The 12,335-nt window shown below is 33.9% G+C and overlaps 1 protein-coding gene across 9 annotated transcripts in view; it reads left to right on the top strand.

Moving 5' to 3' along the window:
- Nucleotides 1-12,335, top strand: part of NCOA6 (nuclear receptor coactivator 6) — an 86,657-nt gene that overhangs the window by 27,140 nt on the left and 47,182 nt on the right. For all 9 annotated transcript variants that reach the window (XM_074347179.1, XM_074347177.1, XM_074347176.1 and 6 more), the window contains 2 exons: nt 7,353-7,458; nt 10,145-10,426. In XM_074347179.1, coding sequence (XP_074203280.1) covers nt 10,192-10,426 — 235 coding nt within the window. In that variant the 5' untranslated portion in view covers nt 7,353-7,458; nt 10,145-10,191. The remainder of the gene's footprint in view (nt 1-7,352; nt 7,459-10,144; nt 10,427-12,335) is intronic.

Here is a 12,335-nt window from a genome sequence, read left to right as displayed (position 1 = left end):
TGTTTTCTTGTAGTTGATTTCTAGTCTTACACTATTATGGCTGGGAAAGATGCTTGATATGATTTCAGTCTTCTTAAATTTTTTGAGACTTATTTTGTGGCCTATCATGTGATATCTCTTGAAGCATATTTCATGTGCACTTGAAAAAAGTGTGTATTCTGCTGCTTTGGGATGGAATATTCTATTTATATCTATGTAGTCCATCTGGTCTGATGTATTTCCTAATTGATTTTCTGTCTGAACGATCTGTTTATTGATGTCAATAAGGTGTTAAAGTCCCTTATTATTGTGTTACTGTCAGTTTCTCCCTTTATGTTTGTTAATATTTGTTTTATGTATTTAGGTGCTTCTTTGTTGGGTGCATATACATTTATAATTGTTGTATCTTCGGCAAGGGGAGAATATAGCTTAGTGCTAGAGTGCATGCTTAGCATGTACAAGGTCCTGGGTTCAATCCTCAGTGCTTCCATTTAAATAAATAAATAAACAAACAAACCTAATTACCTTCCTGCCTAAAACCAACCAACCAACCAACCAACCAAAAAAAAAAAAAAAAAGTCAGGAATTGTATCTTCTTGTTGGATTGATCCCTTTATCATTATGTAATGACCTTTTTTGTTTCTTGTTACAGTCTTTGTTTTAAAGTCTATTTTGTCTGATACAAATATTGCTACTCCAGCTTTCTTTTTGTTTCCATTTGCCTGGAATACCTTATTTCATCCTCTAACTTTCAATCTGTGTGTGTCTTTAGATTTGAATTGAGTCTCTTGTAGGTAGCATGTGTATGAATCTTTTTTTTTTAAATCCATTCAGCCATTCTATGTCTTTTGATTGGAGCATTTAGTCTATTTACATTTACCTTTAAAGTAATTATTGATAGCATGTACTTATTGCCATTTTGTTAATTGTTTTCTTGTTTTTGTAGTTCTTTTTTTGTTTCTTCTTTTGCTCTCTTGTGATTTGATGACTGTCTTTAGTACTATATTTGGATTCCTTTTTCTTTTTTGTGTATGTATCTACTATAGGTTTTTGTTTTGTGGTTATGACAAGGTTCATATATAACAACCTATGTATATATGCACACACATATATATGTGTGTGTGTGTATATGTGATTATTTTAAGTTGATCTCTTAAGTTTGGGCACATTCTAACAACCCTGCATTTTTACTCCAATCACATTTAATGTTTTGACATCATATTTTACCTGTTTTTGTTTTATGTATCCCTTAACTACTTATTGTGGATAGAGATGATTTTACTACTTTGCCTTTTGCCTTTTCTGCTAGCTTTGTAAGTGGTTGATCTACTACCTTTACTGCATATTTTCCTTTACCAATGAGATTTTTCCTTTTGTAATTTTCATATTTCTAGTTGTGGTCTTGTCTTTTCTGCTTAAAGATGTCATTTTAACATTTCTTGAAAGCCAGTTTAGTGGTGCTGAACTCTTAGCTTTTGCTTATCTGCAGAACTCTTTTATCTCTTCTTCATATCTGAATTATAGCCTTGCTGGGTAGTCTGTTCTTGGTTGTAGGCCTTTTCCTTTCATGACTTTGATTATATCACGCCACTGCCTTCTGGCCTGTAAAGTTTCTGCTGAAAAGTCAGTTCATGGTCCTATGGGAGTTCCCTTATATGTAGCTAATTGTTTTTCTCTTACTGTTTTAAGATTCTGTCTTTATCTTTAATTTTTGCCATTTTAATTATGTGTCTTGGTGCAGACCCCTTTGGGTTCATCTTGTTTGGGACTCTTTGTACTTTCTAGATCTGATGTCTGTGTCCCTTCCTAGATTAGGGAAGTTTTCAGACATTATTTCTTCAAATAAACTCTGTCTCTTTCTCTCTCCCTCTTCTCCTTTTAGACCTCTAAAATGAAAATGTTAGTATGCTTGAAGTTGTCCCAGAGGTCTCTCAAGCTATCCTCGCTTTTCTGAATTCTTTTTCTCTTCAGCTTGTGTGATTTCCACTACTCTTGTCTTCCAGTTTGCTGATCTGTTCCTCCATATCATCTAATCCGCTGTTGATTACATCTAGTATATTTTTAAATTTCAGTTATGATACCCTTCAGCTCTGTTTGGTTCTACTTTATATTTTCTAACTCTTTGTTAAATTTCTCACTTTGTTCATTCATTCTTCCAAGTTTGCTGACCATCTTTATGATCATTACCTTGAACTCTTTGTCAGATTGTTTATCTCCACTTTGTTTTGTTCTTCTTCTTTGACTTTGTCTTTCGTTGTTGTTGTTGTTTGGAACTTATTCCTCTTCTCATTTTGCTGGAATCTCTTTATTTTTATGTATTACATAGGTCATTTATATTTTCTGATCTTGGAGAGGTAGCCTTATGTAGATGTCCTGTGGGGCCTATCAGCAAACTACCCTCTGGCCACTAGAGCTATTTACTCAAGGGGTACCCCCTATGTGGGCTGTGTGGGTCTTTCTTTTGTGCTGGGGCCAAGTACCATGGACATACTGGTAGACAGGGCTGGCTCCCAGCCCAGTTGGCTGTCCTGTCCTGCCTCATGGGGTACATGCCAGCCTGCTGGTGGTGGGACTGGGTCTCAGAGGGTTGGCTGCAGAGCCTGTGGGGGCCTGAGGCTGGTGCCAGCCCACTGGTGGGAGGAGCCAGGTCCCCAGGGGCTGGTTTTGCAGCTCTGGGAGGGTCCTGGGGCTGCTACAAGCCCACTGGCGGGTGGGACTGCATCCTGGGGTGACTGGCTGTGGGGCCCCAGGGAACTGAGGCTGGTGCCAGCCTACTGGTAGTTTGGTAAGCCCTCAGCACTAATAGGGTAGAGGGAGTACTCCAAAATGGCACTTGCTAGCACCAGTGTCCTCATGGTAGAATAAGCTTCCAAAAATGGCTGCTTCCAATGTCTGTTCCCAGAGGGTGTCCCAGTTGACGCCTCCCTCTCTGGAAGCTCCCCAAGATCAGCAGGTGGTTCTGACCCAGGCTTCTTTTAAGTTATTGCCTCTATGCTGGGAGAGCTTATGAAAATTTACACACACCTTTTAAAAGCACAGTCTCTGTTTCCTACAGAACAGCCTTCCAGCTCTTCTGTATGCAAGCCCTGCTGATCTTCAAAGTCAGACATTCTAGGGGCTCATCTTCTCAGAATCCCCAGGCTAGGAAGCCTGATGTGGGTATTGGACCCCTCACTCCTTGGGGAGAACTTTTACAATTGTGATTATCCTCCTGTTTGTGGGTTGCCTATCTGAGGGTGTGGGTTTTGACTATACTATGTCTCTGCCACTCTTAACCTACCTCACTGTGGTTCATTTTTGTATCTTTAGTAGTGGAAAATCTTTTTTGATAGTCTTCAGGATGTTCAGAAAGATAGTTGCTCTGTAAATAGTTGTAATTTTGGTATGCCTGTGGGAGAAGGTGAGCTCAGGGTCTTCCTACTCTGCCATCTTGGCCGTACCCTCTAACTTCTTCCCAATTTTAAATGACAAATACCTCTAATCTTTCCTCATTAAGCAAGTTGCTGACTTTTGAGCTGGAAAGATACATTTTGTCATGTTAAGGAAATGTTCATATATTTCTATTTATTTGAGGGTTTTTTTTAATATCAAGAAGGGTTGTTTTACTTCATAAGAAGAATTGCAAATTTTTTCTTTTTGTATGATACAGAATAGTATTAGATCATTAGACTTAATCTTCTTTCTAAAGGGTTAATTGTGTTTCATTAAATCTGTGTGTGGTGCTTTTGGGGCATTGTCATATTTACATAGATCATATGAGCAAAAGTTTGAGCAGAATAGTCACTGTTGTCCTTTTAATTTCCTTTGTTTCTGTGGCCATTTTCTTCTTATTTCTTATTTTATATAATTAGACTTTTTCCCTTTTTACTTACTAGATTAAATAGTGATTTAACTGTTCATCCCCCCCCCAAGTGTACCTATCTATCTATCTGTTTATTTATTTATTTATTAGTTCTGCTGGCTTTCTGATTGATTTCTGTTTTTATCTATACTCCTTCATTTTGTTTTCTCTTTCCTTTTTGAGGGGGAGTAGAGTTGCTTTATTTTTTACCGAAAGGAAGTCAGTATCAATCTGTAGTCATGTGATAAATTAAATAGTCACATTATAATCCCAAGAGTAATCTCTAAGAAAATAACTTAAAATATAGCTAAAAATAAAACATGAATTAAATAACTTTTAAAATAAGCTAAAAAAAACACTAAAACATGTTTGTTTAACACAAGAACAGAGAAATGACAAAGACACAAGACATAGAAACAAATTGTTTATCAATGATTATGTTAAATGTAGACTGATGAAACACTCATGTTTTTGAAAAGCTCTGAAGTAGTAGAACAGTGGTTGTATTGATATGTTACAATTTGCTCAGCCATTCTCCTATTGCTAGGAATCAGGTTATTTATAATTTTCTACTACTATAAATAACACCCTATAAACATTTTTATACATTATTTCGGTTTTTGTTAGTTTTTGCTTGTGGTGAATTTCATAAAATGGAACTAAATTGCATCAGAGCTTCATAACTTTTTAAAAAATTTTTTATTTTTTATTGACATGTAATTGATTTACAATGTTAGTTTCAAGTATACAGCAAACTGATTCAGTTATACACATGCATACATATATGTATATATTTTCAAATTCTTTTCCATTTTAGCTATTACAAGAAATTGAATATAGTTCCCTGTCTTTGTTGTCATTTTGTTTTCTTTCAATTCACTTTATTGGGTTTTTTCCCCTAACTTTTTTAGGTAGATGTATAACTCCTTCCCTCCCTTCCCTTCCCTTCCCTCCCCTCCCCTCCCCTCCCCTCCCCTCCCCTCCCCTCCCCTTCCCTTCTTTTCTAATATAGGTATCTCTTTTCTTTTCTTTTCTTTCTTTTTTTTCCTTTCTTTCTTTTCTGGTATAGGTATCCATGGCTTTGAATTTTGGCTGTGTTTTTTAGGTTCCAATATGTAATATTTTCCTTACTATTTTCTAGAAATTTGTAGTTTTGATTTCTTTTTTAACAAGGTTTGTGATTTTGATTTCTTTGTTGTTGTTCTTTTGAGGTGGAAAGACCTTTGTTCCTTGATTTTATTTATTTTTAATTTTTTTAAATATATTTTTATTGAGCTATATAGTCAGTTTACAGTGTTGTGTCAATTTTTGGTGTACAGCATAATACTTCAGTCATATAGGAACATAAATATATTCATTCTCATATTCTTTTTCATCATAAGTTGCTATAAGATATTGAATATAGTTCCCTGTGCTATACAGTATAAACTTGTTATTTATCTATTTTATATATATTAGTATCTGCAAATCTCAAACTCCCAATTTATCCCTCTCCCCCACCTGCCCCCAGTAACCACAAGTTTGTTTTCTACACCTGTGAGTCTGTTTCTATTTTGTAAATAAGTTCGTTTGTCTTTTTTTTAGATTCCACATATAAGTAATATCATATGGTATTTTTCTTTCTCTTTCTGCTTACTTCACTTGGAATGGCATTCTCCAGGTCCATCTATGTTGGTGCAAATGGCATTATTTCATTCTTTTTTATGGTTGAGTAGTATTCCATTGTGTATATATACCAAGTATTTTTTATCTAGTCATCTGTCAGTGGACATTTAGGTTGCTTCCATATCTTGGCTATTGTAAATAGTGCTACAACGAATATTGGGGTGCATGTATCTTTTTGAATTAAGGTTCCCTCTGGATATATGCCCAGGACTGGGATTGCTGGGTCTTATGCTAAGTCTTATTTTTAGTCTTTTGAGGAAATCTCCATGCTGTTTTCCATAATGGCTGCACCAAACTACATTTCCACCAACAGTGTAGGAGGGTTCCCTTTTCTCTGCACCCTCTCCAGCATTTATCATTCATGGGCTTTTGAATGATGGCCATTCTGACTGGTATGAGGTGATACCTCATTGTGGTTTTGATTTGCATTTCTCTGATAATTAGCGATATTGAGCACTTTTTCAATGTGCCTGTTGGCCATTTGTATGTCTTCATTGGAAAATTGCTTGTTTAGGTCTTCTGCCCATTTTTGGATTGGGTTGTTTGGGTTTTTTTTTTTTTTGTTATTAAGTTGTATGAGCTGTTTATACATTCTGGATATTAAGCCCTTGTCAGTCTCATCTTTTGCAAATATTTTCTCCTATTCCATCTTTTTGTTTTGTTGTCTTTTTGTTTTGCTTATGGTTTCCTTTGCTGTGCAGAAGCTTATTAAGTTTCATTAGGTCCCATTTGTTTATTTTTGCTTCTATTTCTATTGCTTGGGTAGATTGCCCTAGGAGAACATTCTTGATTTTATTTAAAACTTATAATTTCAGTGCATTGTCACCAGAGTGTTTGACTATACTATTATTACTTTTTGGATTTAATGAGATTTTCTTTATGGCCTTTCTTAAAGATTAATTATTATTAATGTTCCCTTCAAGACTTAAAAACTGGTTTTTTTCCTTGAATTAGAATATAGCCAATGGATAGTTATTTCTCCAATAGATATTTATTAATACCTAGGACATATACCTAAAATTTGATATTATAAAATCAATATTTGGGAATAATGTAAAACTGTAAAGCCAAGTTATAGACATGGTAGACTGATCTCTTATTAAGAGGGAAATTTTTTCTGAAGCACACCAAAATTGTGCACTTTCTATGCATAATTTCTGTATGTACAATAAAGAATACTTTAGAACTTGAACTGAAAACTTAATGAAAAATGAAATATTATAGATAAAATATGAAAAAACTAAAATCTATACTTTATGAAGTTTACAAACAAAATTTGAAATTCTGTTAGAAGAAGTGGGTCTTTTATTTAAGTGCATGTACAAAATATTTTTGTTTTGGCTCCAAGTATTTGAACAGTGTGGCATGATGTTGATTTCATTTCAATTTGACAGATTTAGAAATGAATATATAGGGAGGCTTAGCGGCCTGGTTTCATGATTCTTAAATGAAGCTCTTGTATGTTCCTGAGCTTTGCTTCTGTATTCTTTGAATTGCTAGTTAATGAGTGGTTTAATATCTCAGGAAAAAAACATTCTTTCAGATTTAATGAAAACTCTATTTTAACATTATCTAAAGATGTCTAACTTGCCTTGACAAATTGTGATATTTGCATTGACTTCTGATGCAAAGATGGATCGCTTCTCTAATTTCTTTTCTTTAATTAATTTTTGTGGTGTTTTTGTTTTTGTTTTTGTTTTTTTGGTTGGGGGGGTAATTAGGTTTATTTGTTTATTTTTAATGGAGGTACTGGGGATTGAAACCAGGACCTCCTGCATGGTAGGCACACATTCTACTACTGAGCTATACCCTCCCACCTGTAATTTCTATATAATATTGTGCTTTTGTTTTTCCTTTTTCTTTTTAGAATTTTTATTTGGCTGCTACCTTGAAATACAAGCCCTAAAAATGCCAACTTGTTTGGACTTAGAAGATGACCTGGATAAATGATAAAAATTAAGAAAGACATTTTGGTGAGTGAAAACTTATGTGAGAGTGGATATGATTCAGCTTAATTCCAAGCAATGGAACGACTCTACTAAAGTTACATAGCAAATAAAAATTCTGTTTCCTTCATTATCTAGAGTTTTGTCAAAGGAGAAGATAGTCCTTTAGCTAATTATGGGAGATAGCTGGGGTTAAGACCTTGATCCTCTTTTTCTTTCTCCCAGGAGCCCACAGACCTCCCAAGAGGCACATCATAATACTTAAATGTATTTTAAATACTTGGTTTCCTCCAGCACAGCACCAAACCCAGCATAGTTCACTGGGGCCAGTCAATTTTGTGAGTCATACCTGGATTGTTAGACTTAATTAGAAATTGAAAACTGATGGCCTGTGGGCCATGTGCAAGCTACAGTGTGCTTTGTTTACCCATACAGTATTTTCCAGAAATGTAAATCTATTTTAAAATTCGGAAATTTTACTAAATATATGGATTTTAGTCTTTTCTTGAAATTGACAATATGTTAGTCCTGGACTTGCACAACTCCTATCCCTTCAAAAAGAAAATAATAAGGTGGCGCGAAGTAGCAGCTACTCAGCATCAATGGGTATGCGAGTTTCCCATTGCCTAGACCATTCATATAGTATGTGCAAATGCATTTAATATCTACTGTCCTTCTCTTATTTATTTTACCTGCCTGACCCCTGTAAGTGTATGAATTTGTAATTTCTAAGGTGCATAATAGTGTCTCTCAAATAGCAGATAATACGAAAAACCTATTATTAGTCTTTTGTGTTTATTCACATATACATCTGAATATATATAAATATAGATATATAAAAATATATATAAGATATATTTAAATCTGAAAAGACTGGTGTAGGTAGCTAACTATATACAATATAGGTTATATAAATTTATATATTTATAAATACACATATTCAAACATATTTATTTTTAATCCTGCTATGATTTGGAAGATGTTCATAAGTAAGCTTCTAAGCCTTTCTGAGGTGGAGTTTTACCTTAGATCAGTACCATGTTTCTGGTATGCTTGCTTTTTCCTTTTTCAAAAAATATTTTAACACTTTATTATGATTAATTTCAAATATATATAAATATAGTACAAATAAAAATATAATGAACACCAATATACCCACCACCTATATTTAACCATTATTAATATTTTGTTATATTTGGTTAATCTGTTTATTTTTCCTCAATTATTTTAAAGTAAATTACAGACATGACATTTTACCTCTAAATGCTTCAATATACATCTCTTAAGAAACAAAAACATTGTCCTGTAAAACCATAACACCGTTATTATCACATGTAACAAAATTAGTAATAATTCCCTTATTATCCTAAAAATGTGCTTTACAGCTGTTTTTTCAAACCAAGATCCAGTAGAGGACTATACACTGTATTTGATTTTTAAGTCTATTAAATCTCCTCATGTAGAACAGTTTTACCCACCTTTTCTTCCCCCATGACCACTGACTTATTGAAGAGGTCAAGCCAGTTGTGCTGTAGAAATCCCATACTCTAGATTTGTCTAATTATTTCTTCATGGTGTTGATTAAGTTGGTCCTCTGTCTCCTGTTAAAAAGCTGTTAGATTCAGGTTAAACATTTTTGGCAAGAATATTTCATAGGCAGTGCTGTGCACTTAATATTGTACATAATTTCTGGTTATTTCTCTGTTAATGACACAGGTTGATTCTTGCGTTCAGCCAATCAGGTCCTTCCATTGTGAAGTTAGAGTTTTTCCTTTGCCAACCAGCGTTATCTGGGATGATACTTTGACATCATATGAATATCCAGAACTCTCAGTTTTTCTCATAATGCTTTATCCTTATTAACGATCTCTGCCTGAATTCCCTTATTAGAGATTGCAAAATTGTGATTTTTTTTCTAATGATATTCTTTTATGTTCAAGTTGGTATTCTATAAAAAAAAGAGCATTCCTTCATCAACTAGAGCTATTTGGCTACCCTGAAATAATTACATTTGGAAATTAATTTTATTCTACCTTTCCAAGGAAAGGTAGAATAAATAATACACTTGGTTTTTAAATTTCTCCTGAATGTCATACTGTTTTTTGATTCTTTATAAAAGATCAAAAGCCCCAGGAAGAAGTGAAGTCAATAGGTAATCTGTAAATTATGTGGGTGAGCGAGATAACTGGTGGTTAATCTTAGCAAACCCAAAGGAATAGCACAAGCCATTGTGGCAGATGATCATAAGTGAGCAAATGAGTCTCTTGAGCTAGTATTCTGTTTTCTTGAGGTATCTTGTTCCCTCCTGCCCATATTTTAGGCTGACAAATAAAAAGTAATTTTATTTAAAACTGGTATGTTTTTATTTCTAGTAATCTTTATTAAATACTTTATCCTCTTTTTAATTACTTAACTTTTATGCTACTTCTGTATTACTTGGCAAATAAATTATAGTTTTCACAAACTCTGGATTATACATTATTGATTGTGTAATTATACATTGTAATGCTTTTTGGAGCACATAAGCCTGTTTTTTTTATTTATTGTGGTTTTTAAAAATATTTATTTATGTATGTATGTATTTATTTATTTATTTATTTTAATAGAGGTACTGGGGATTGAACCTAGGACCTCGCATATGCTAGGCAGGTACTCTACCCCTGAGCTATGCACTCCCCCTTTGTAATGCTTTTTGTATCTTCTCTTTTCAAAGGTTTTTTTATTGTCCATTTGGCATATGCTTCTGGAATAATATTCACCATGGTTTTGGATGACCTTCCAAACTTAGAAGATATCTATACTTCCTTGTGTTCATCAACAGTGGAAGACTCAGAGATGGATTTTGACTCTGGGCTAGAAGATGATGACTCAAAAAGTGATAGTATTTTGGAGGATTCCACAATCTTTGTGGCCTTCAAGGGAAATATAGATGATAAAGACTTCAAGTGGAAATTGGACACCATACTGGAAAACGTGCCCAATTTGTTACACATGGGTAGTTTGCTTTTAATTATTATTCCTTCTTGTTACTCTTTTTGAATTGCCCTTCTGTGGTTATCTTGAGTTTTACAAAGTACAGCTGTGCCATACCAAATTGAAAGACTGATTTTAATTCCAAAATTGGAATTTTAGAATTCCTTTTTCAATAGAAATTGTGTTGTATTTTTGTTTTTAAGTACACGGAGGGACTGAACATCATAAAGCACTGCTTAGCATAGTAATCCTTAAGCAGTCTGTTCTAATGGATAGGAGTAATTCTTAAGAATAAATAAATTTATTTATTGTTTCTAACTCTCTGGTCTTTCGTTTCCTTACCTATAAAATGAAGAAGTTAGACTGGGTCTTTAAGGCCCCTTAAAGCTTATAAAAAGTCTTTTACTCTATGGTTCTACTGAAAATGTACTTGAAATTTGTACTCTTAAATTTTATATCAGAGGTTAACTGATAGCCTCCTGGATCCAGTCTACAGCCATGTGTTATGACCCACCTTAGTTTCTTGGGTTTTTTTTGAATGTTTGAATTTCATTGCCAGTGCTTTTTAAAAAATGAGATATTTTACATTAAAATCCAAATTGGATTTATCTTTAAAAAGGAAAGAATTGATAACATTGAGCTCGCCTTCTATCCCAGGTGGTGCTGAGTAGCAGCTGCCACTGAAGGAAGGCCCTCCCCTCACCACAGTTCCCACCTGGCCTCTTCACACATTTAGATAACCTGTTGTGGTCTTTTGGAAATTTGTGTTTTTCAGCTTTGGTTTAGATTTCTCCATCTTTGCTGTTTACCACAGTTATTTAATCCCTTCAGACATAGTACAAAGCCAAGATTTTATCCTTTTATCATAAATCTTGACTTGGTCACGTGCTAACTAGCTTTTTTAGGTTTTGAGGTCTTTTTCTTTGAGAATTGATGTCAGGAAAGCAGTCTTTCTTTTTTGAATTTTTTCTTTTCACTATGTTGTATAAGGCTCTTTATAGTTATGGATTATTTATCATAGTACTAGAGAATTTTATGAGTTAAAGTTGCAATTGTCATCATAATCATAGTCATAATATATTTTAAGGTCTAGCTGGGCCTGAAATTGTTGATTGCTCATTTCTCTTAATTAGCCATATTTTTTTTTCTTGTTTTTAAATTGCTGAATCAGCTTATTGCTTTGGGAGGGAGGTAATTAGGTTTATTTATTTATTTATTTATTTTAATGGAGGTGCTGGGGATTGAACCCAGTACGTCCTGCGTGTTAGGCATGTGCTCTACCACTGAGCCATATGCTCCCCACTCAATTACTTTTAAAAACTCATCCTGAAGTTTGCATTGACTTTTCAGATTTATGTTGCTTTTCCCCTCAATTTGGTGTGCTTCAGTAGGAATTCTACTCTTGTTTAAAGTAGGGAAAGATTAAAAACCAAAGATACAAAGAATCAAAACTTAAGTCTTCCTTAAACTAAAGCATTTATAGGACATTGGAAGAAATGTTTGCTCCTTGTCTCTGTAAGTATCTTTCACAGAGATGCTCAGTGGATATTTAAATGAGTGTTAAAATTTCAAATATTTCATTTGAAGAAGTAAAATTGCTTAACGTTTTAGAAGGGAATCTACTATGTTCCTTTTTAGTGCTCTTTCTTTAACAAGTTTAGTGAATTATAGCTGCACATTCCCCAATATCCTATAATTGGCATATCTGCCATTTGAATTTTTATAGAATTTCACTTGAAGTTTGAAACTTCCGTGTACTCAGCTTCTCAATTCACGTACATTGAAATGAGTCCAGAAGTAGACATTATTTTATTAAACTTATCTCTCCTTTCTTCTCTCTTATGTTCCTTCCTGTCTTACTGCTTTCCACTTATTTGTGCTTATTGTATATCAGGTCCTGTGCTAGGTTTTTGGCCTATATTATCTTACTT

This window comes from Camelus bactrianus, chromosome 19 (assembly GCF_048773025.1).
Source record: "Camelus bactrianus isolate YW-2024 breed Bactrian camel chromosome 19, ASM4877302v1, whole genome shotgun sequence".
Taxonomy (NCBI): Eukaryota; Metazoa; Chordata; class Mammalia; order Artiodactyla; family Camelidae; genus Camelus; species Camelus bactrianus.
The sequence above is the reverse complement of the archived record's forward strand: the minus strand, read 5'-3'. Positions and strand labels throughout refer to the sequence as shown.